This window comes from Procambarus clarkii, chromosome 2 (assembly GCF_040958095.1).
Source record: "Procambarus clarkii isolate CNS0578487 chromosome 2, FALCON_Pclarkii_2.0, whole genome shotgun sequence".
Taxonomy (NCBI): Eukaryota; Metazoa; Arthropoda; class Malacostraca; order Decapoda; family Cambaridae; genus Procambarus; species Procambarus clarkii.
This window is the reverse complement of record NC_091151.1, coordinates 40,757,589-40,784,371: the sequence shown is the minus strand read 5'-3', so window position 1 is coordinate 40,784,371 and position 26,783 is coordinate 40,757,589. Positions and strand designations below refer to the sequence as shown.

General features: G+C 43.1%; 1 protein-coding gene across 1 annotated transcript; it reads right to left on the bottom strand.

Annotated features, from left to right (window-relative positions):
• Positions 1-1,844: 1,844 nt before the first annotated feature.
• Positions 1,845-26,354, bottom strand: LOC138366273 (S-antigen protein-like). The gene is made up of 4 exons (XM_069327282.1): positions 26,209-26,354; positions 13,623-13,766; positions 8,396-8,770; positions 1,845-2,034 (listed from the first exon to the last, which is right to left on the bottom strand). The coding sequence occupies exons 1-4, from the start codon at positions 26,352-26,354 to the stop codon at positions 1,845-1,847; spliced, it is 855 nt and encodes a 284-aa protein (XP_069183383.1).
• Between the last annotated feature and the right edge of the window lie 429 nt (positions 26,355-26,783).

Sequence of the window (26,783 nt, the reverse complement as noted above, 5' to 3'; positions counted from 1 at the left end):
ATCTACACTATCGCGACTGGTTTATTGCACAAACAATAAGGATTGGGAAATATACATGACTCAAAGCGTTAAATCCCCCAAAGTGTTGCAGAGTGTATACGACTGTACAGTTACTCAGCCGGGTCTCTCCATCTGCCACTTCGTTAAAACCACAACTGTTCTGCCAAACCAGAAACGCACCAACCCAAGCAACCCACCAAACCTTTCGAGGCTGATACTCAGAAAACGTCAATATTAAGGTGCTTTAAATTGTCCTAATATGTCGCATTTGTAATGGTTTCATCGACAACATTAAGAAAACTACTTATTAGGTGTGAGGACGGGTTGAATTATTTGCGTGGCACTTGACACGAAGATGCTCTGGTGCACCAAGAATATCTTTACACTTGACTTGTCAACCAACTTTTTAAGTGCACAACGGATTTTGTAATCCTTCAGAAAATTTTGGTTGATCAACTGCGGGGAAACTCGGGTTGATAAACTGGTAAACTTGGGTTTTATCTGTCTGCTCTAAGGAAATGTATTCCTTGCTTCACCTGGACACCAATCTGAAACGCCCCGAGGATTTGCTGCTCTTTACTTGCTACCACAAAGCGATGGTAAATGTGATTCTTCTGAAGAGTTGATACCTAACCCTCATACTTTACCAAGATCCGTCGATCCGCAATATAACACTTCGGCTAGCAGCCAGACAAGACATAACGTCACACAAAAAGATGCAGGAAGTGATGAATATAGCAGTATTACAACAAATAAGGTTATTACAAGGTTGTGTCTTTGTTGGGTGGCGCTACCTGTCTGGGGGATGTGGAGTCCTCCCACCACCTCCGAGGTAATAAATAAACTGTTTACATTATGAGAACCAAGATACGGTCATACACGGGTCTGTCTGTGGGTCTGCGGGTGGAGGTGTGGACAAGAACCGGAAAGAGGAAGATGAGGGGAAGGGAAGAAAACGAGGAAGATGTAGGGAAGCAAAGGGAAAGTCGAAAGAGGAGAATGACTGGATGAGAAGAGAAAGATGAGAGGTGTGGAGGCAGGTCCCTCAGGGCTCTCGTCTCCTCTAGTGCGGAATACAAAATTGCCAAGATCTAACATGCCGCTTGGTACAAGAGACACTCCTGGCGTGTGTGTGTGTGTGTGTGTGTGTGTGTGTGTGTGTGTGTGTGTGTGTGTGTGTGTGTGTGTGTGTGTGTGTGTGTGTGTGTGTGTGTGTGTACTCACCTAGTTGTGTTTACGGGAGTTAAGCTTTGGCTCTTTGGTCCCGCCTCTCAACTGTCAATCAACTGTGTATGTGTGTGTGTGTGTATGTGTGTGTAATTTTTAGAGTTGTACTTTTATGTGAATGCTAGAGTTGACTTTAGACTCCTCAATAAACTGGTGTACAGGTTTCCGAGTCTCTTGGTGCTGGATCATTTTTGCAGTTGAAGCTGTGTATGGAGTCTGCCTCCACCTATTTACCTCTTAGATAATTCCGTTCGTTCACTGACACTAAACAAATTATTTTAGATGTCTCTTTGTTAGTGTACCACTATTCACTGACAATGTGGCTCTTTTTACCCCGTCAATTTTCCTGAGAATATTGTATCTAGTAATCATATCTCACAAATCCCTTCAGTCTTTCAGTAATGTGAAATTTAATTTCATTAATCAAAGATGGTGGTTTACAGAGCTCTGGCGTCATATCTGTCAACGATGGTTTTCTGGACAAACACCTTAAACCGTACGTGCTTACTTCTGAACTTTATTCAACATCTGTCTGTGCTTGACAAGGACTCGACGCAAGCTCCTCATATTCCAGGATAAGTCTCACATATGTCAAATGTAAAATCCTTCAAAATTCGTTATCCTGATTTCCAATCGCAGTTTTTCTGTTGGATAATGTAGCATACGCCGCTGATGATATGTGTTTGATGAGGGCTACGAGAAAGGACTGGTGTGATTCTTGTCGGTTTTATCTCCCGTCTGGTATCTTGTGTCGGGCCAAGCTGGTTTACTTTGCACTTGTTTGAGTTAAACTCTAATACACAATTGCTGAAAAAAATATAAAAAATTTATTTATCCAGATAATTTTGTAGTTTATTGACATCTACTTCTGAATTAACCTTAATTTTTCCATCACCAGAAATCAGTCAGACGGACAAATCCACAAGGGCCGTGACGAGGATTCGAACCTGCGTCCGGGAGCATCCCACACGCTGCCTTAATCGACTGAGCTACGACATGGTTAAAAAGGTTAGAACTTCGGTTTCAACTATTTTAACCATGTCGTAGCTCAGTCGATTAAGGCAGCGTCTGGGATGCTCCCGGACGTAGGTTCGAATCCTCGTCACGGCCCTTGTGGATTTGTTCATTTGATGCATCACATTATTGTGATTTCTGTGTGCAGTGAGACGGATGCGTCTATCTCCCCTGTAAGATCGTTCACATATATCAAGAACAGCAATGATCTGAGAACTGAGATCTCATCACTCTCATCTCACTGTGACTCACTATCTTCTGTTGTATGGGTACTCCCTTATCCACTGCAACACCTTCACTGTCACACATCCAACATGTACACATGTTGCTCCAACCTGTCCACTATTATTATGTGTCGGTAGGTGGATTGTTTTGGGGGAGAACCTCACGTAAATTAATCTAGAAATAATAATTAAATAACAGCTTACAGTACCTAACCTTAGACCTAAATCCCAATAAAAATATAAATAAATAAACCTACACTTGCACCAGAGGTGGTACCCCTTCTAGGCAATAAATAAATAAATAAATAAATAAAGAGCAAAACAAAAGCAGATAGAACAAAAACTTGACCAAATTTAAGCATCTGAAAAAGCCTAAATATCTTCATAAAATGTGTAAACACTGGGCCGCACAAGAATGAGGAGTGAGGCAATATCTTTCACTCGGGATAAACCCCTCACCAGCGGCCGCTTGCCAACACTGCCACCATCGCCTCACGCCCTGGGATAAAACACTCATAAAAGTAAGTCTGGCGGTGGGTCAAGGGGAGTATGGGATTGGGGATTTAGGCGGTGGGAGGAGGGTGGGGATGGGGATAGAAGGAGAACAGGCGTGCGGTTGGCTAGCTGCTGAGGGAATGGGTGTAGAGGCGAGTGGAGATGGGAAGGAAATAGGTGCAAGAGTGGTTGAAGACCCAGTGGAAATGGGTGTTATAGTGGCTGGAGATGTGTAGGTATTGGATGGGTGGAGGTGTATAGGGGTAGAGTGAGGTGGGAAAGGAGTAAAGTGTTTAGATGTGTAAGGAAAAGGGTAAAAACGTTAGTGGGGATGGGTAAATGAATGTGGGGGGGGGGGGGAAGGTAAGTAGTGTTGTGGCGTGTTTTGATGGGGGTTAGGAAGGAATAGGAATGGAAAATGGGAGGCAATAGGAACAGGAAGCGGGAGTGAATAGGGATAGTGAAAGGGGAAGGAATACGAATATGTAGTGGGAAGGAAGAGAATAGGAATAGGTCGTGGGAGGGAATACGGATGGGGGAGTAGGAGGGAATAAGGATATGTAGTCGGGAGGATAGGGAGTGGGAGGGATAAGGAGGGAATAAAGATAGGTAGTGGGAGGAATGGGGTATGGTAGGGGATAGATGTGTGTGGACGCTCTCCCAACCATCTTCCCTGTCATCAACCATACCTGTGTACCACCATCCAGCTTACCTAACAGACTGGATTATATAAACAGGAGATAAATAAATAAGATAAATAGGGATCCCAACGAAGGGTGATAAGACACGGAGAGCAAAACTGGTAAACATGGCAGACAAACACTGCTGAAAGCAACATAGTCACACAACCAACAAGAGTACGAGACGACCCACCAGCAACACTAAGACTTGGTGTCTTCCCAAAATGATGTTGACAAAATAGAGTCTGAGATGCCTCTGGGATCTAGTGCCCAGTTGGGATCTTGCAGCATGTATGCAAGCATATACTTGCTTGTATGCTTGTATACATGCTTGTATACATGTTGCTGAAGGAATTGGTTACACAAAGAAACCCGCTGAAGAAGAAGAGATTACAGACGAGGAGACTACAGCAGGATGAGGGACTGTCTGCGGGAAATCCAGTAAGAAAAAGAAACAGAAGGGAAGACAGCAAACGAGATGATGCCATACATTGTTGTGCAACGTGCCCATGCAACTGAACAGTTCACGACGCTCAGGAAGGAGGTGGATGACAATAGTAAAGTTAGCCCCTGGTTCAATAGACAATGTAGGGAAGCTAAAGACAGGAAAACAAAATCTTGGGAAAAGCGCAAGGAACTAGGATACAGCACCCAGCCTGTCTGTGTACCACTTAGCCTGTCTGTGCACCACTCAGCCTGTCTGTGTACCACTTAGCCTGTCTGTGTACCACTCAGCCTGTCTGTGTACCACTTAGCCTGTCTGTGCACCACTTAGCCTGTCTGTGTACCACTTAGCCTGTCTGTGTACCACTTAGCCTGTCTGTGCACCACTCAGCCTGTCTGTGTACCACTTAGCCTGTCTGTGTACCACTCAGCCTGTCTGTGTACCACTTAGCCTGTCTGTGCACCACTTAGCCTGTCTGTGTACCACTCAGCCTGTCTGTGAACCACTTAGCCTGTCTGTGCACCACTCAGCCTGTCTGTGTACCACTTAGCCTGTCTGTGCACCACTCAGCCTGTCTGTGTACCACTTAGCCTGTCTGTGCACCACTTAGCCTGTCTGTGTACCACTTAGCCTGTCTGTGTACCACTTAGCCTGTCTGTGCACCACTCAGCCTGTCTGTGTACCCTCCCTCCCCCCACACCACCACCATCAGAGGAAAGGTCTCACAAGAGTAACTCAGGAGTAAGGTTCAGCTAGACCTATAAGCAGTGGGAGCATCTCTGCCCTACCAGCCATTAGCTAACTAATTAGTATGCATCGCAAAATGCAATTAACGCAAATTACCTTAGGTTAAATTAAATTTTAAATAATTATATTAGGCAGAACTAAATTTAATTTGTGGTAATAATCTTTGTTGGCAGCTAACTATTACGGAATTTTTGTATTGCTAATATATATATATATATATATATATATATATATATATATATATATATATATATATATAATATATATATATATATATATATATATATATATATATATATATATATATATATATATATATATATATATATTGGTAGCAGTCTTTCTTGTAAACATATGTTGTTGAATATGACCGAAAAGGTAAGATTAATAATTTTAACACGAAATTTCTCAATATTTCTTAACATATTCATAACTGTAGAAACCCCACTACAGCGATAGCAGGAGGCTCGACGTCAGCGAGCCACTACACATCAAAATGTCAACACCACCAATCAACAGCCAATTAATGCACGACTATATTCTACCCACTTCAAGACCCCGAACGAATATAGAAGCAACAAAGACGAAGTATGGGCCAATAGGCCTTCTGCAGTTACTTCCATTCTTATGTTTTTATACCCATTGGTTCGTGTTCTATCATGTGCAAATTTCAATCACCTCTCCCAAAACATTTGTACCATATCACTTCACCTAACGCGAGTATAAGTATGGATGTATTTTGTTTACAGGTTGTGTGTGTAAACTAAAGTCTTTGAAAATGTAATAAGTTATTACGAAATGCGTTCAGGCGTCAGACTAGAAATAAAAATGAATTTTGGAGAATTGATTTTTCAATTACCATCGACAGTGAAGAGAAACATAGGAAATATTGAGAAAATTCGTGTTAGAATTATTAATCTTACCTTCTTGGTAAGATTAACATATATATATATATAATATATATATATATATATAATATATATATATATATATATATATATATATATATATATATATATATATATATATATATATATATATATATATATGTATTAATATAAATTGGTGTTCCTGTGTACGGCGAACGAGACGCCTGTGAGTTGGACACTTGAAGGGAATTGTACAATGGCCGAAAAACTCCCACTCCGTATCTGATATACGTACACAGCTTGGAACAGTGACCATGAAAACATAAACGCAGCAGGAGTGTAGCAGACACACAATGCGTCCACAACTCCAGCACAGAAAACGAGAAACACACAACAGACGCGAACATAAGAACTCAGCCAATGGTGGGGAACACTCAAGACTATTCCTTGGTGGGGAAAGCTAAATAACCACCCCCAGATAACCGTGCCTGGCGGAAAGAGTCTAAAGGAGACTCAACACTTCTATCTGGTGTAAGGAGTCTATTACCTGCCGGAAAAATGTCTAACGTAAAACCGAAGACTGTTACCTAGCGGGAGGAATCAAAATAAAGACTCAAGATTTCCATCCTGCAGTAAAGAGTCTTAGGAAGCCCACTATATATGCCAGTCTTAGCAATCTTCGTGGTAGCTGCCCTGCTGACGCGCCCATTCCAATCTGATTTCGCCCCAATTTCAGACTGATTTATCGGGAATAATGCAAGTCAGGGAATGGGAACGAATCTACAGCAAGTGTATTCCAAACATCTGATAAAAATTTTGATTCGAAATGTTTATTTTTTGATAATACTAATGTGTGACATAAATGCTGGTTTGAGCTGATGTTAGTTTTGTTTAATACTGTCAGTTTAGTTGAAGAGTTCAATGCGCTAATATACATTTTATGGAATTCAGTAGAGCACCAGAATCATGGAGGGTTGTCAATGTGGTGTCTATGTTCTAGAAAGGAGATAGATAATTTGCGTGTAACTATTGGACAATTAGCTAGACAACTATAGCAAGTAAAATTATTCAATCGACTTGAGAATGGTCCAGGACGGACCGAAACGTCGTCGTCCCTTCACCTTCTAGTGTGTGGTCTGGTCAACAGAAAAATTATTGTATCGTTCATCGAATACAATAAATTTGTATTGCCAGTGGTAGACGATTAAGTGGAAGAGGAGAAACTACGAGAATCGATCCTTATCCTGTGATGGAAAACCCACCCGGGAAACAATTTGGACTACAATCGATCGTTGGAAGGCTCTCCTAGTACGCTGTTCGTAATTTATCTTTATCTAGAGTCAATAAAGGAGTAAGAGTTTGTTAGTTTTGTATTAGAAGAAAACTTTAGTTGTCGGACCTTCCAACAATTAATGAACATTATCTTGTAAGTGAAATGTGTAACGGAGAAACCGTAGATTTACACACAATTTATCACGAACCTCTAGCGCTTGACACACACTGTACTTCCCTTCATATAGCAGGGAGAATAGAAAGGTGGTTTCACAAATACGGAAGTACGTAAATGTGCTAATAAACAAAATCTTTTAAATTAGGTTATGCGAGCTAAACCTTGCACATATTATTTATATTTGGTGTCAGTAATGTTGGTCTCTCTTCCTACTGTATTGTACATGTACATTATTTGTACATGTAATTTATAGAATTCTATTTTGAGTTTTAGCCAAGTTCTAGATAACCTACATTTTAGGTTTTAAGAGTAGTTCTCTTGGTCCAACACATCAGCAGCTTCCGGGTAATTCTGATTCCTGCAAACAGCGACGTCTGTTTTGATTAGTGAAGTACTAAGACCCACAGATGACTACAACCACCACAAAACCTGCTGGTAGTTATGACAATGGTGAGAGTAAACTCTCACCATCACAGCCACTCTCACTCTCACCATCACAGCCACTCTCACCAATTCACTTACTATAAACACCAAACAGTTTCATCACCTCCAGTCAGCATCTGCGTCTTAGAACACCGACCAACTCCTCCACAACACCACCAACACCCTCGCAACACCACCAACACCTCCACAACACCCATCAACACCTCACCAGTACTTGAACTGAGGGCCAGGTCCTTGTCCCCCACCCCCCCCCCGCTGCCAAACTCTCGCCCCGCCAAGGTAAAGCCTCCTTATTGGCTCGATCGTGGCAACAGGGCCCGGCTAATGACCCTTGCAAATTAAAGGTTAATCGACGAGGGTGTAGATACCCCGCAGAGCCTTGTTTACCTTAAGTGTATGTCGATAGGTAATTGCTCTATAGCAGTAAACGATGGCTGTGCCCTTGTTAGGCTGTTAGGTCGTTCCGAGGTGGCAATTTAAGAGGGGTAGGAGACAGGACGAGGGTTCAGAAGAGATCGGGTGGAAAGAAATCGTTATCGTGGTTGGTTGGTTGGTGATTGGTAGCTTGGTGGTAATTAGTAGCTTGCTGGTAATTGGTAGGTTGCTGGTAATTAGTAGGTTCCTAGTGACTGTTGTCGAAGTAACAGTTGCAGCGTAAACATGCAGAATAATATAGCAAAATAACAACCCAAATTATAATAACCACCACTTAAGTCATACACAGAGCCTTCACTAACAATAATGTCCCCCATAATATTCGAGGAAATTCCTGGTAGGATGCGTAAAGCACATCAATATACGATTCATCCACCCGACCGGTTAACACCTCATCCACCCGACTGTTTAAGACATCATCCACCCGACTGTTTAAGACATCATCCACCCGACTGTTTAAGACATCATCCACCCGACTGTTTAAGACATCATCCACCCGACTGTTTAAGACATCATCCACCCGACTGTTTAAGACATCATCCACCCGACTGTTTAAGACATCATCCACCCGACTGTTTAAGACATCATCCACCCGACTGTTTAAGACATCATCCACCCGACTGTTTAAGACATCATCCACCCGACTGTTTAAGACATCATCCACCCGACTGTTTAAGACATCATCCACCCGACTGTTTAAGACATCATCCACCCGACTGTTTAAGACATCATCCACCCGACTGTTTAAGACATATCAGAAAGCCCTCTTGGCGAGGGGCTGGGCCACCACCAGCCCAGCCTCCGGCACGCTAATATCTCCAATATGGCCGCATACCCTTAGTTATTTTGGAATATTTTCCAGACACCATATTATTAAAATCCGACACCACCTTACACCTGTGGACACCATATTATTAAAATAAAATCAAAAGTATGAAAGACTCATGCAGTATGAAGTATGAAAGATTCTCACTGTTACTTGAGTAATTCCCATACTGATATTCACATTTATGCCACAATAAATAATGGATATAAAAAATATAAAAAAACGTGATACACAAATTGTAAAGAATCATTGAAATCTTCAAAAAAATATGTGTGAGATTGTTGTTTGCTCACAAATTACTTACGAACTTTCTGTATAATATTAATACCAAAATTATATATGAAGTGCACTTAAGCGATCAGACATATTTCTTAATAGTTACATTATATTTTCCAACCCATCCTCTTGGTTGGATAGTATCTATTGCGACGATCGACAATAGTCAGAATTCTTACGTTCTTAGCTTTTAGATAGTAGTATACTGACTAGTAAGGAATTCCTTTTAACATAAATGAAGCTAAAATACACACTTAAATATTCCCAGGCCTAGTATAGTACACATATGTACTATATTAGGCCTCAGATATCGTGAATTAGGCCTAGGGAGGTTAGGATAGGTTAGTTTAGTTTGTCAAAGCAACACAAGAACAAAATAGTTTTCCGGTTTGTCCAACTCAATAGTTCAGAGTTCTCCGTTCTTATTTCGTTGTACGTCGGTATATATACTATGGTCCTCATCGTTACTATAAGTTCTCCAAGAACAAGCGGATGGGCTGATATTTTCGCATTTGTATTCCCAATGTTTTAACATGTATTTACATACATACATAGCTATACATATCAAATATATATATATATACATAAGGGATGTCACGTGGTTATAAAGTGTAGATGGACGTGTATTCACCTAGTTGTACTCACCTAGTTGTGCTTGCAGAGGTTGAGCTCTGGCTCTTTGGTCCCGCCTCTCAACCGTCAATCAACAGGTGAACAGGTTCCTGAGCCTACTGGGCTCTATCATATGTGCACGGAGGTGTAGCCTACGGCTACACCTCCATACGTGTGTGTATGGAGGCGTGTGTAAAGAGTGTAGTGGGCAATTGTGTATAGAGTGTGTTTGTAGTTTTGTGTAGAATGTGATGGGGAGTTGTGTTGAGTGAGGATGGAGGGTGTGGAACTGTGTGTATGGAATTGTGCGTATGGAGAGGATTGGAACGAGCGAACAATAGCCAGTTAGGAAGACTTGTGACCGAACAACCCACCAACATAATACTGAAATAATTTCACCCTAACTGTTCCTATCTGGGTGCAGAGGGACAATACCGAGCAATGCCTAGTAAGGGGAATTAGGGGCCTATTGACGTTGAGGTGAGGGGCGGTGAGGGAGAGGTGAGGGAAGGTTAGGGAGAGGGGAGGGGCGGTGAGGGAGAGGGGAGGGAAGAGAGAGAGGGGGACGACGCTGGTAGGGGGATAGGAAAGAAGTGGATACAGGTGGATTTTTGTTGTTGATGAAGTTGGTGGTAATCGTGATGATGTTGTTGTTGGTGGTGGTGATGCTGTTGTTGGTGATGGTAGTAGTGTTGGGAGGCTAAGGTAATCGTGTTGGGGGTAATGATGTTGGTGGCGATGGTAGTAATGGTTGTGGCGATGGTGGTGTTGCTGGTGGCGATGGAGGGTTGGTGGGTAGTGATAGAGGTGTTGTTGGTGGCAAACACACCCACAACACCCCCAACATCACAACACCCCTACAACATACATCACCCCTCACAACATTCAACCCCCTCCACAGTACCCCCACAACATACAACACGTCCATAATACACACACACAACGCTTCCACCAAATATAACACTTAACAATATAACACATAACTCTTAAAATATATCACATAACAAAATATAACAACATACCCACAGTGCCTACACAACAACAATAAGAAAACAAAACTCACAACACCCACACAACACCTCCACAACACCCACACAACACATATTTCAATCCTCCAGCATCCCTACCCAACCCAGCCACTCCTCGGACAACTCACACATCGTAAGATAGTAAAGGACCAATTAAACAAAAACTCTACTTCGTAAGAAAGTAAAGGACCAATTAAACAACAACTCACACATCGTAAGATAATAACACTACCTATTTAATTAAACCTCCCCCCCCCCCCTCCCACACCCCCTAAGCAGTGATGCCAACTCCTGGTGGCAAATCACCATCGCGAGAGCTCGCAGTTCGACACATACGCAAGTGACAATAACTAGGGTCGTCTGGCGGCAGGCGGGGTGAGACCAGCTTCATTGGTCATTCAGGAGAGGAAGAGCAACTATTAGCTTCCTCGTTAACTGTTGTAGCGGCCGAGAAACTACATAATTGGGTAATTACTGACGTCTAATTGCTATTCGGACGTCATCTGGACTCATGCGCGCCGCTTTGGTAACTGTTGTTTCGGAGGGAAGCATTGTGTGGCGGTGTTTGGTAATACTGTGCTCTGTTGTGGTGCTCTATTGTGGTGCTCTGTTGTGGTGCTCTGTTGTGGTGCTCTGTTGTGGTGCTCTATTGTGGTGCTCTATTGTGGTGCTCTGTTGTGGTGCTCTGTTGTGGTGCTCTATTGTGGTGCTCTGTTGTGGTGCTCTGTTGTGGTGCTCTGTTGTGGTGCTCTGTTGTGGTGCTCTGTTGTGGTGCTCTGTTGTGGTGCTCTGTTGTGGTGCTCTGTTGTGGTGCTCTGTTGTGGTGCTCTATTGTGGTGCTCTATTGTGGTGCTCTGTTGTGGTGCTCTGTTGTGGTGCTCTATTGTGGTGCTCTGTTGTGGTGCTCTGTTGTGGTGCTCTATTGTGGTGCTCTATTGTGGTGCTCTGTTGTGGTGCTCTATTGTGGTGCTCTGTTGTGGTGCTCTATTGTGGTGCTCTGTTGTGGTGCTCTATTGTGGTGCTCTGTCTCTCTCTTGCTTCTGTTGTGGTGCTCTTTCTCTTTCTCTCTTGGTACTGTTGTAGTGCTCTTTCTCTCTCTAGCTTCTGTTGTGGTGCTCTTTCACTCTCTTGCTTCTGTTGTGGTGCTCTTTCTCTCTCTTGCTTCTATTGTGGTGCTCTTTCACTCTCTTGCTTCTGTTGTGGTGCTCTTTCACTCTTGCTTCTGTTCTGGTGCTCTTTCTCTCTCTTGCTTCTGTTGTAGTGCTCTTTCTCTCTTGCTTCTGTTGTGGTGCTCTTTCTCTCTCTTGCTTCTGTTGTGGAGCTCTGTCTCTCTCTTGCTTCTGTTGTAGTGCTCTTTCTCTCTTGCTTCTGTTGTGGTGCTCTTTCTCTCTTGCTTCTGTTGGCTCTGTTGGAGTGCTTTGTCTCTTGCCTTTGTTGGTTTTAATGTATATTGCTTAGCTCTGTTACAGATAGTTTTGTTACACTGTACAATAGTTACTTCTGTTACGTGTCTCTTAGCTCTGTTGTGTCTGTTGATTGTTACTGTCAATTCGTCTATGTTGTTTCAGATTTAATATCTTGGTTATGGTATCCCTATTGGTTCTATGCTTACCGTGATGGTTCCACATACCTCTGTTGGTTGTTTTCCATCCTGGTGGTTGTGGTATCTATGCTGTTGGCGCTGATGTATCTTCTCTTCAGTGGTCGTAGATCCTCAGTTATGTTGGCATGTCTTACGAGGTGGTTCATGTTCTCTCTCTCTCTCTCTCTCTCTCTCTCTCTCTCTCTCTCTCTCTCTCTCTCTCTCTCTCTCTCTCTCTCTCTCTCTCTCTCTCTTTCTCTCTCTTTCTCTCTCTCTCTCGCTCTCTCTCTCTCTCTCTCACTCTCTCACTCTCTCTCTCTCTCTCTCTCTCTCTACGTTATGCCTCCTTACTGCTTTATTTGTATAATGTTTTCATCATATGTTGCAACTCTACGCTATATGATGCCACATATCGCTCTCTTTGGCAGTAATTTTCTACAATCATACCTCCACTTTCTCCTGTCTCATCCATCTATTCTGCTCCTCTCCCATTTCTTATCTCCACCTTCCGTGATATCTCGTATTTGTAGAGTAACTAGAAAAAAGATAGCAGGCCTAATTGTTTCTATCATGAGAAACTTCCATATGTTCAAGGAGTTTTACCACCAAGTTTTTATACACTGTAGACTGCCTCGTGTATTGCACTGTATTGATCTCTGCATCGCATTCACCCACCTTCCTGTGTATGTCTTAGTATGTCTGACTAACATTCCCTCTTGCTCTCTATTCATCTATCTGGCTCTCTTACATCCTCCACTTGCTATTCTTTATCCAACTTACACTGGCCACACTCCAAGCTTTCTTAGGTAAACTCTGCAAGAGATACGAAAATGCAAAGGAAGGTCATTCGATGAGGGTCGAACTCCTGAGCAACTCTACTGCAGAAGGCAGAATCTCAACGAACTTGGCTTCGTGGAGTTTATTATAAATCCTCACTGGGCCGAGGCCGATAGATACGGGAGAGTAGATATGGTTGTGTGATTGTGAGAGGGGGACTAGGTCCTGTGGGGGGCTGGGAAGGAATGGGAGGGGTGTAATGGAGGATCGAAAGGAGGGGAGGGTCGTGGTAGGAGCTAGGAAGGAGGGGGAGGAAGGAGAGTGAAAGCCGGGGGTGGGGGGGAAACTGGGAAGATAAGGTGATGTGTAATACTGAAAGATATGGTGGCTTATAGTTGTGTGTGCGCCTGAGCGCGCGCGCGCGCGTGCTGTTCGGTGCGTAAGACCTGATATAACACACTCGACCTTATCACAAACAAGACTGACCTTACCTGACCTTCATGTCTTCAAACTCCCCTTTCTCGAAAGACCCTCTCGATCTTTCCGAAGTATTTGACCCTTGACGTGTGAGGGGAGCTGACCCGAGCCAAGATGGATGCCTCTGCGACCCGCCCACACCCTGACCTCTTCTCCACCTGGGAAAAACAACGATAAATCAGTCGAAGACCCGAGAAAAAGGAACAAAATTTGTCTTGCTCGAGACAGCCGCATCTGACGTGTAATCTTGGGTTGTCTTAACTTCCTTCTAACGCCATGGTTATTTGTGCACCTCCAGGTCGTCCAGATTTATCCAGTATACCTAGAGTATAGTTTGGTAGCAGTCTTTCTTGTAAACATATGTTGTTAAATATGACCGGAAAAGTAAGATTAATAACTCTTAACACGAATTTTCTCAATATTTCTTATATGTCTCTTTTTTCCTGTCGATGGTAATTGAAAAATCAACTCTCCAAAAATCCAAAATAAAAATGAATTTTGGAGATTTGATTTTTCAATTACCATCGACAGTAAAAAGAAACATAAGAAATATTGAGAAAATTCGTCTTAGAATTATTAATCTTACTTTATCGGTCATATTTAACAATATACCTAGAGTGTATACTGTACTTCCTGAAAATGTGTTAGTACACGAGAGCGCTCAGATAATTTGCGTTTTTCTCTATGTAAATACATCTTATATATTCTTAACAATTTACTTAAAATTCCCCATTTGACCAAATGAGATAATTACAAATTACGAGATAGTAATAAAAGATATAAGGTGAATTAATCCCGAGAAACATTAAGCCAGTATGAGTATATCTCCTGGAAGGAAGGAAGGAAGGAAGGAAGGAAGGAAGGAAGGAAGGAAGGAAGGAAGGAAGGAAGGAAGGAAGGAAGGAAGGAAGGAAGGAAGGAAGGAAGGAAGGAACTAAATGACACATAACAATCACCAACATGACACCAACTACATGGTGGTCTCATCTTATTGGCAAACACATCGGAAAAACGTAGTGCATTACACAGCAATCCTTAACTATACGTGTTTCCCTAACAACCTAATCAACCCTAACCTAACCTATTTTAACCTATTCTAGCCTAATCTGACCGTATTTAACTTAACCTAACCAATCCTGCCCTAATTTAACCTATCCTAACCTATACCGACCTAATCTAACTTAACATAACCAATCCTACCCTAATTTTACCTATCTTAACCTAACGTTACCTATGCTATCCATGCCTAACCTCTCGTTTCCTAACCTAACCTCTCCTTCCCTAACCTAACCTATCGTTTCCTAACCTAACCTCTCCTTCCCTAGGCTAACCTTTCGTTTCCTAGCCTAACCTATCCTAACATAACCAAACCTTGCTATCCTAACTAACATCGCTAACAAATCCTTTCTTCGGGGAACACAACTGCGATGCGAGGCTGAAATTGCCATCAAATCCGGCCGCAAGACTGTGATACGGATAACCGAGGGGGCGCCGTTACCACACCATCCGTCAAGCCGGCCGTCGTCGGATTCGGAGAACCAGCCATCCGAACACCTCATTTATCTATTCCGGAACTAAACGGAAATACAGCTTGAATGATTACCGGTAACAAAGACGCGTGTCTATAACACAACTTGAGGGAGAGGGAGAGGGAGAGGGAAAAGTGGGAGAGAGAGGGAGGGAGGAAATGGGAAGAGGAAAGGTGGAGACGAAAGGGTGGAATAGGTACGGAACCCTGAGGTCGCGAAAGAAGAAATAACGGAAATGGAATGGAAGGACTGTGTGGGGGTCTTGTGGTATGAGGAAGGGAAGGGAAGGAATGGGAATGTGTGTGTGTCTACTCACCTAATTGTGCTTACGGGAGTTGAGCTTCGGCTCTTTGGTCCCGCCTCTCAACTGTCAATTAACAAGTGTACAGATTCCTGAGCCTACTGGGCTCTATCATATCTACATTTGAAACTGTGTATGGAGTCAGCCTCCACCACATCACTGCCTAATGCATTCCATTTATTAACTACTCTGACACTGAAAAAATTCTTTCTAACGACTCTGTGACTATTTGTGTGTGTGTGTGTGTGTGTGTGTGTGTGTGTGTGTGTGTGTGTGTGTGTGTGTGTGTGTGTGTGTGTGTGTGTGTGTATCCAAGTCTGTGCGTGTGTTTGTGCACGTCTGAATGTGTGTGTTTACATCTGTGTGTAAACAAGATTGTAATGTCTTATGGTATTAAGCATGTGTAAGCTCGATAAAATGATGAGGAGTCCGACGAAAGATCACAGAGAGATGCTTCACTGTTGTCCAAGACAGGACGCCTTTTATTCTTATAGAGGACCACCCTAGCTAACGACTTACCTCCCCCCCCTCCCCCCACCCCGAGGACGCGACCCACAACAGTCGACTAATTCCCACACACCCCACATATCTCGACTTTCCGGGGAATCGATCCTAGGATCATTCGTTTTGTGAGCCGACTGCGCTAGCCACTTCACAACAGGGAGATTATATTGCAAGGCACAGTTAGAGAGAGAGAGAGAGAGAGGGAAGTGTTAAGAGGGATGAGGAGGATTAGAGAAAGACGGAGAGCTGGGGAGGATAGAGGATGGAAGTATTCCCCGCCCTGTAGTTTAATTCCGTAGTTGTCGCTCCCACGCCCGCCAACTTCGGTCCAACCAGCCAGTGGCCTGCAATTAGCCTAAATTATCACGCACGACCGCTCTCAGAAACTCGCCAAGTCCATCTAGCAGCCACCTTTAATTCCAACCGGTTCATCCAGTATTAGCCTAGTCATTTATCTACTTTTACTTTGTTCTCACTCTGTAAACGGACAAAGTTAACAAAAATTAGGTAGAAATTCCTGCCTGGAAACTAGGTTACCGCTGGGGCAATTCGTTTTCTAATTACTTCTTCCGTTTTCTTTTGAGGCGTGGCTGGCGCGTCTCTCGAGGGAGGGGCTAAAGAAATGATGAAAGAGGGCCAAGTTTGATGTGCCGCATTTTTAATGACGCTGGGACCTGCTGGGTCCAGGAGGTCCTCGCCCAGGCACGTGCTGGGCATCCTAGCTCACACACAACATTACAGGAGCTGCTGAGAATAACACGTCTCATCTGGGACGAGGGCGACGCCAACAAACTTCAAACACAAGACGACAGGACCTTCTCGACTCGCGAGGTCCATTTAGTGATAGGACACACTGTTATAAACATCTAAATATTGGCGGACAACAATTGACTTTATGGATGGGTGTAAAGAGCTCTTCAGATGACTCAGGATAATGCCAATAATCATCAGTGTTTAAGACTTAATATATAGCAACGTCACATTCAAGTGCAAAAGAGTAACTAACATAATTTAACATTCCTCTGTAAAACAGACGACCAAACTCGAGACACGGAAATGTCAGGCGAATCTGACATTTGGCAGTTCACGATTTCTTTCCAAGAGAACCTGTTTTAAAAATATACATTGAAAGTTCCAAGTTCCTCCAGCTCCTCAGCCCCGCCATCTGAGGAGGTGGAGGAACTCTACAACCTGTGACAAGTAGCCTTGTACCCTGCATGTAACCAATGTTGTAACCCTTTTTGTGTAATGGAATTTTAAAATAAAGTGAAACATCTATACACACACATATAAAAAGAATAGGGGTGGTAGAAGAAAATATCAAAATGTTCAGTGATATATATATATATATATATATATATATATATATATATATATATATATATATATATATATATATATTACTGGGTACCTCAGCAAGTAGTTAATAAAGTACATGTGCCAGCAACACTACAACATTGTATATCAGCAAGAACATCAATATGAAGCACAAGGTTCAAGAAAACAAGAACAAAGTGGTAATGAGCATAACTGTGAAATACAAATCATTCAATGGTTCAATGGCACAAATCAACGGAAAATTTTGAGGGAACATGGAATTGCATTAACCCTCTGCCGTCCTCAACTGACATTTCTAATTGCTGACATTATGACACGCCTGACAAAAATCCCTCTGCTGACACTTGAAATCGTAAACACACATGAACGTTTTGTAGGCAGATGACTCTTGATTTTGGAAATAAATTTAGAGTCGGCACGATGGAAGGATTTTTGTCGGAAAATGGTTGAATTGTATTGTAGTGTGTACTCATCTGTTAGTGTGTACGGGTGAGTGAGGTCTAGCTCTTTATGACCCGCCTACTGGCTTAGTCGTAGCTGTTGCCTACATGGCTTCTACAATTTGATCTGTCAGTGTATTACACTTCTAGACTATCCGTACAGGGTATATCTTGAGTATCTTGAGATGATTTCGAGGCTTTTTAGTGTCCCCGCTTTTTTAGTGTTCCACCTCCAGGAAGCAGCCCGTGACAGCTGACTAACACCCAGGTACCTATTTACTGCTAGGTATCAGGGGCATAGGGTGAAAGAAACTCTGCCCATTGTTTCTCGAGTATTTCCTTACATTCCTGCGACTCAAGAGCGTTTCCAGCTTCTACCTGTGTCCACTTGTCCTACTTTTTCTGAATTTAAGGAGGCTGTCTTTGTCCACCTTGCCATATTTGTAAGAGATGTATGGGTCTGGTAAGGCACTATCTTGAAATGATTTCGGGGCTTAAAGTCCCCGCGGCCCGGTCCTCGACCAGGCCTGCTTTTTGTTACACACCCCCCCAGGAAGCATTCCGTAGCAGCTGTCTAACTCCCAGGTACCTATTTACTGCTAGATAACAGAGGCATCAGAGTAAAAGAAACATTTTGACCATTAGTCTCCGCCTCCACCGGGAATCGAACCCGGAACCTCAAGACTACGAATCCGAAACGCTGACCACTCAGCTGTCAGGCGCCCGGATCGGGACGAGTCCCGAACCTGTTTACTGCGTTACCTACTGCGACACGTGAGTAGAGATAGTTGACTTGCTAACGACCGCTTCCACGACACTCTGACGATTAGTATTAAAATCGAGAGACGCAACACCATAACTACCCTCCACCTGCCCAATTAGCATTTAAATGCTGTTTGATGGCCGTTAGTGTCTCCGTGGTCACGCAAGTTCAATGATAAATTGGCTAATTAACTGCTTATTACTTAGAATTATTCCAAACAACAGCCTGTTGATGAGGGAAAATTGCCGGGGCCGTGCAAGACAAAGTGAACTGGACGACCCAGCTCTTGTTGACCTCAAACCTCCCGTACTTGAGGGCGGACCTTACAATTACAGTTACAAATAAAGAAGTGGTTACACACACACACTATATACATATATACATATATATATATATATATATATATATATATATATATTGGCAGCAGTCTTTCTTGTAAACATATGTTGTTGAATATGACCAAAAGGGTAAGAATAATGATTCTAACACGAATCTTCTCAATATTTCTTACGTTTCTATTCACTGATAATTGCAAAATTAACTTTCCAAAGTTCATTTTCTCATTTTTATTTATGGTATGATTAACAATGCGCAACAACAGGGTTCCAGCAAGGAACATATAATCTCTCCTCACAACCAGACCATCACCAGAGAAATCTTTACAAGCAACACAGAAATCATCGAAAGTTACAGCGATAGCAGGAGACTCTACATCAGCGAGGCACTACACATCAAAACGTCAACACCAGCAATCAAGAGCCAATTAACATATAACAATATTCTACCCACTTCAAGACCCCGGACCAACACAGAAGCAGCAAGAACAATATAAAAGCAGCAAATATACAACTTACCCATTGTTTCGTGTTTTGTCACTTCACCCAAAAACGAAGATAAGCATGAAATGATATGTGTGTAAAAAAATGTCTTTGAAAATGTGAGAAGTTCTTACGAAACGCTTTTAGGCGTCAGACAATAAATGAGAAAATGAACTTCGGAGAGTTATTTTTGCAATTAACCCCGACAGTGAAGAAAAACGTAGGAAATATTGAAAGATTCGTGTTAGAATCATTATTCTTACCCTTTCGGTCATATTCAACAACATATATATATATATATGACAATGTCAGACCACGGAGAAAGAATTGAAACAGGAATTTCCTTAAGTACTTTCGAATTTAATAATACATCTTCAGAAGGGTGAGTTACAAGTAAAACGATATGGACATATATAGGCAGGAGAGGTGAAGTGAAGTCAGTTACACTGATAAAATTTTGTTTATGACTGGGATTGGTTGGGTATAAATAGGAGCAGCATCCTATGGGCCATTAGGCCTTCTGCAGTTACCTTTGTTCTTATGTTTTCATGGCCCAAACGTCATAATAATAGCATAAGATAGAGAATATAAACAATGATTTAGCGAGACAAATGTGTATCAATGATCCTACTCAAATCGCCCTTTAACTGATCTATCAAAAATGGATCTAAATTAGATCAGTTAAAGGGCGATTTGAGTAGGATCATTGATACACATTTGTCACCTGGCCTCGCCTTATGTAGGATCGGCGTTCGATCCCCGAAGACTGTGATGGTTAGGCACCGTTCCTTCCCTCCCTCCTTGTGTACCAGCCCCCTGGACTCATATACCAGCCAGGGGTATATGAGCCATATAGTCTATATGACTATATCGTCACACTGGCCGAGTGGTTTCTCCTGTTGATTACCCTGCCTCCGTCCCAAAGTCCCACTCTCATTTTTAGCGACTTTAAAACTCCTTCTCATTTGTTCCCATGTCAGTCACGCCGCGTCTCTCAAGAAAAACTAATTTGTTCTTGCTTATGCTCCTCTGTGTTTGTTTGTGTAGCAGTCATGCTATCGTATACATATGTGTCTCACTAGTAATCTTCCACTGTACCTGTAGACCTTTACCTTACTAGTAACCTTCCACTGTACCTGTGGACCTTTACCTTACTAGTAACCTTCCACTGTACCTGTGAACCTTTACCTTACTAGTAACCTTCCACTGTACCTGTTGAACCTTTACCTTACTAGTAACCTTCCACTGTACCTGTGAACCTTTACCTTACTAGTAACCTTCCACTGTACCTGTTGAACCTTTACCTTACTAGTAACCTTCCACTGTACCTGTGGACCTTTACACATCGTTCCTCACTACTTGTCTTTACTCTCCGTTTCTTACTCTCCCAACACATATATATTCCCTCCTGTTTCGTTAAGTATTTTTCGTCTCATACAGATCGTTTGTCTTACTCTATTTACTTTGATTTATCTTTTTATCTCTCTTTCATCCTCTGGCATTGGTCCTTATCTTTCCCCTTCGTCTCACTCTCGGCTCTGGCGCTCTCTCTCTCTCCCCCTCCCTCCATTTATCTCTCCCTCCCTCCCTCCCTCTCTCTCTCCCTCCATTCATCCTTTCTTCCCTCCCTACCTCCATGGGCCCTCCGCCTGGCGTCCAAGTGTCCAACTTCTCACTGACACGTCTTGCAACTTTTATGTGGGCCTTCGAGGCTCCTCATTTCAACCCATTCTGAAGAAGAGGCAATGGAAGAGTGTTTTATTTGCTGGGTTTGTGGCGTTTTTTACTGTTTATATTTTACACAATTAAATGAAAAGATGAATAGGGAGAAGAAGAGGGAGAAAGCTAAGACGGGAAGGAAAGGAGGGGGAAGAGACGGGAGGAGAAGAGGTGGAAAATGGCAAGAAAAGGTGAAAGTTGGGAGAAGTGGGGGAAAGGGGAGGGAAAGGGGGGATAGTTATTGTAAAGGAGCGTAAAGGGTAACCAAAGGTGGCCAAAATGGTGAAAGAAAGGGCGGGAATTGGGAGAGGAATATGAAGAAGGAAAGACTGAGGTGGGAATAGGAAGGCGCGAGTAATTTAATATTTCTTATCTTAAACATATACCAATATTTGTACACGCACAAGGGGACACAGGTGGAGACTGAGTACCCAAATGAGCCACAGAGACGTTAGAAAGATCTTTTTCAGTGTCATAGAAGTTAATAAATGGAATGCACTAAGAAGTGAGGTGGTGGAGGCTGACTCCATACAGAGGTTCAAGTGTAGATATGATGGATTTCAAGAAGCTCAGGAATCTGTACACCATTACATTGACGGTTCAGAGGCGGGTCCAAAGAGCAGAAGCTCAACTCCCGCAAGCGAAACTAGGTGAGTACACACACACACTAATTACAATCTTCCTCACCCACTTTTCTCCAACACACGCCAAAGCTAAAGACAAATTCGTTGCGTTTAACTGAAATATATCAAACGAAAGGTCAACCACGATTTGGATTTATGGCTGAAAGAAAACGAGATGCAATCCCCAGTTTGGCAACGTCAACATTTTCTTTTGAAGGTTACATGTCTTGCAACATTGTGGCAGATTTAAGATGATGATCTAAATCTGTAAAAAATAATGTCTGTCTGTCCGAATTAGGAGGCCAGATAACTGATGCTAACCTCACCAAAATCTTCAAGCTGACACATGGATGGTATGTGTCACAGTGTGTTCGGGTCGGCCCCTGTGCCACCCTTTAAGAAATATCGACGATTACGGCAAACTTCCTCTTTCTCGCTGTCTTAAAACAAAATGTATATTACGAAGCAATGAAGCACTGCTAAAATCTCTACTGATAATAATCCCGAGTTCAGACACGAAAACCACAACGAGTTGCTATATGAGTCGATTATTCTTAAAAGATGGCATTTGGGGCGACCCCGACTAACCTATTACACTCCAATTCAAGGTATCTTCTTGATGAAAAGTTAGGTGATACAAACTCCACGCATCTGGCCTCCTACTTTGGACAGACAAATTCTGTTTCATGGATATAAATAAACACAGACAGCTACAGGTTGTTCAGATCAGACACTTACCAACACTGGTCCCCCCTCCCCCTACCCGCCACAACCCTCTCTTTTATTTAACTTAATCGCTAAATAAAATTATTTGACGAGTGTTTGTTTTACTTGTAAAAGCAGAACCTATTACCGCCAGAATAAATTCAACATATAAACACATTTTGACAAGGATTTAAACATCCTATTAAGCGTGTTTCCATGAATCAGGGAAACTTTCAAAAAGAGTTAAGTGTATTTTTGTTTTTGTGATTATTTTGTAAGGTGTGTGTGGGCTGCTGTGAGAATTTCAATATGTGTTGGAATGCGAGTGAAAGGACGTGTATTCAGGGCGGAGGAAGAGTGTTACGGACCCGGATTCAGCGTCCGAGCCTGGAGCAGTGACAAACACGCCATCTGTGGGTCAGCTCCCGAAACCCCCGCCAAACGAACGACACCTAGTGAGGACAGCGTGTACTGGACTCGAGGACCAGTTTCCAGTCTGGTTCAGCGCTCAACACCGCCGCTCCTGACCCCTGGTGAGGTGGTGCTCCGACGACAGCGCCATCTATGGAGTGGATATGTCGGGCGTTTGTATCTGAGCCTGTGAGTGTGGTGTATTAGTGTCCCGGTTATTAATGACGTGTCTGCTTACAGAGCCGACCTGGGACCACTGTGTTGAAGGTGGAGTCAGTCTACCCGAGGCAGCCAGTCTCCATACTGTGAAGTTTGCTGCAGCTGTTGTGACGTCGTCCCCCCGGAAGAACACTGTGGTGTGTTAAGCCTGCCAGTGGAGTGGCAGTGGAAGGACTTACCCGGGACCGACGGTTGGAGACGATAATCCACTGGGGTATTGAGGACAGGAGGGTGATTGGTGATATCACACGAGACTCCTGTCTAGGGCGTACCCCTTTTATCGTTCGTGGAGTGGCCGTACCAGCCTTGGTGGCTCAGTACCTGCCAGCAGACCTGCTGGACGTGTGGTTGACGGCCTCCACGACGGTGCCCCCAGTGGACCTGTGTAGTGGCTGACCTGTGGCCAGGGTAGGCTCGGCGTTCTCAGAGGACACGTCTTAAGGCCACGAAGAAAGCACCAAGGAATCGGCACCGAAAGTGGTGTGGCACCAGAGTCTTCAACAGAAGACTACAGTGAATAATCCCCTTGCATAGCATTAATACCCCTCCCCCTTGTGTACGTTTTACTTTTATATATTTAAATGGTGAAGGTTATATTATATTATATTAAGTTCTTACCTTTCTTTCCCTACTCCCTTTAAGTTACTTGCGTCACGGATCGCATCCCTTGATAGCCTCTACTGGCTTGGGGCCGGATATATATCTTCCTCTAACTACATCAGAGTAAGAACCCCGTTGCGTCCCGAGAGGGCCGTAACAAAGAGATAACTGTTATCATGGAAACTAAAATATGGATTCTTCTAGGTAAGAGGAACACGTATCCTTGGAGGGGGAGAACGCTCTCCCAAGTCGCCCAGGAGGAAACGACGAAGAGAAACATTGTGTCCGTGAGGAGGAGAAGAGGAAGATGAGTGTTGACGATTGAGGTACCATCATAACCTGAGCTTTCATCAATGAACACGTTGATGAGCACACTGAACATAACCTTACTGAAACCAGCATACGAGTCATAAACACTCATCAACTGCCTAAATATAACTGAAATAAGTAACACTTAGTGGGCCAGCAAGAGACACAAGGCCCGAGCAGTAATATCCCTGGAAAAAAACTCATTCTCTCTCTCTCTTGTGTTTAGAGAAGCCTCCATAAAAGAGAGAGCATGCATTGGCATTACTCTGATATATATTTTCATTGGGTAGAGGCGACTGCCAAAAGGTAAAAAAAATAACGTTGTCAAAAGATTGAGGAAATTAAATAATAAGAGACTAAAAATATCACGCTCCAGTAGTTCTTAGCAGAAGCACTGCTGGAGCGTGACCCACTGTCCTCTTTGGTAAGACCAGAAGTGTTCCTCGTAGACTTTCACATACAATGTAAACAAATACATTCACTCTGACATTTACCATGAACTGTCAGTTGTACACTCCACCGTTTTCTCACTCCTTAACTCCTCACGCAATCACTCCCCTAATTCCTCACACGCTCACTCCCAAGTTCCTTACACCTCACTCTCTGATTCCTAACACACTCACTCCCTAATTTCTCACTCACTCACCCCCTGATTCCTGAGACACTCACTCACTATGTTTGGTGACCTCCTTCCCAGCCATTGTTTCATCCACCTTCCCAGCCATTGTTTCATCCACCTTCCCAGCCATTGTTTCATCCACCTTCCCTGCAATACACCAGAATACAGTCTTCACCACTCCACCATCACCCATTCGTTCAACAAGACCAAACCATCCCAGTTTGTCCTGCTTAATCTTGCGGTGTATTGTGTTCTACACTCCGCATCTGTCCCCGCCATTAGTCATTTCTTACTCCATGTATTCTGCCAGTGTCACACACACTTCTCAGATCATCACAGCATCGCTCCACCACATCATTTAGAGGCACTTCATGCCACTTCTGATCACATTGTTTCCAATTTTTGCAAAAAATGTTAGTCGTACGATGGTATCGACCCGTATTCACGAATTCTTCAGACATTTATTGTAGTACTTTGAGAAATGTTTAAGGTCATCATGGTCTAGTCGGTAGTGCCTGTGCCTGAGGAGTTCAGGGATGCGGGATAATTCAGCACATTAGGTCTACATTCACCTTCCCTAACATTCTTACCTTGACCTCCCTCGTGACCCCTCTAACATTCTTGCCTCATTACCCCATCACACATCACTGTCATAAACACTAATAAACATTAACACTAACAAAAGCCACTCACTGTAACATTCATTTACACTCGAACCGCCTCTTACATCGAAGCTTTCCTCGGCATTTAAATGAAAAATAAGTATTATTTGACCTTTGTTGAATTAATTAACCATTTCAGGAATTTATTATATACAATTACCGCTTATTATATCCTTCTTTCCTAGCAGGCTAACATCCAGCGCCTGCACCACGCACCGTTTACTCCCCTGAAGAAAACTGCTGGCGAAGTACCGTGTCCTGAATACTGGGAGGGACCGCCACCCCCGGGTCACGAAAGTAAACATTGAGAGGGGTGGTGGCAGGAGGGTCCCTGGAGGTGGCCGGTGTGCAAGGGGCGCCCCTCCCAGGTCTGAGGGAGACATAAATAAAGAGGGAAGAGATAATAGATAGTTGATAAAGAGATAATGAGATTCCGGACAGTCTAAACAGGTGGGTTTGTATTCGCTTATTTATTGTTTGGATATGAGTATTGCAGCGTTCTATTACCCTGATAATACAAGTTTAGTCGACATTTTCATATACAAAATTATTAACCGAGGATAAAATACAAGTACAAATCTAAATATAAACAATATTAAGGAAGTGAAAAACAGGGAGAGAGAGCAAGAAAGAGGAGGTAGAAAGAACGAAACAATGTGGAAGGAGATGGGAGTTAAAGAAAACGTTATGGGGCAACAAATTCGTTGTGAATGTGCGGCTTGCCAGACAGCGGCGCCCAGATCCAACATTCCCCAACTACACGAAAATTATTATAATCACACAAGCGATATTTGCATAGATATTAGACTCGCTCCTCCCTCCCTGCCTCGCCTCCCTCCCTACCTCTCCTACCTCCCTCCCTTTCTCCTTCCCTCTCCTCCCTCCCTACCTATCTCCTTCCTACCCTACCTCTCATCCCTCCCTCCCTTTCTCCTTCCTTTTCCCCCTGACCTCTCGATCCCCACCTCCTCGTTCTTGCTTTCCTTCTTCTTCTCCTCCCTTCCCTATTTCCTTTGGGTGCCTTCCCTACTTTTTCTCACCATTCACTTCCTTGTTCTTTTCCACTTCCTCCTACTTCATGGTCCACGTTATTATTTCGTCCTATTCCCTTACTTTTAATTTTCCTCTTCTGTTGCTTCTTTTGTTTTCCTCTCCATCTCCCCTCTTTCTCGCTACCTTGCTCCATTTCGCCTATGTTCCCCACTTCCTTATCATCTTTCTCTTCGTTATACCCTATTCCCCTGTCTCCTCCTCTGTTTCTCTATATTCTGCATTTTTTCTCTGCTCTCCTATTCCCTGTTTCTCTATCAGCCTGTTCTCTGTATCCTCCCCCACCTCTCCCCCTCTTCCTCTGCAAACCCTCTTGTTGCTCCGTCTGGTACATACAAAAGAGTAAAAGCAATTAGCATAGTTCCTCAAGGGTGTATCCGGGTACCAGTGCTACTCACGGTAGATAGGAGCGTCATCCACAGATAAATTCCTACTCAAAGAATAACACTTTGTTAGATTGCAGGAAAGATACAACGAAAGGCTACAAGAGCTTAATACTAGCAAGTGCAATGCAATAGCGGTGAGAACAGGAGGAAGGAGAGTCTGAGACAATGAACCGTATTTA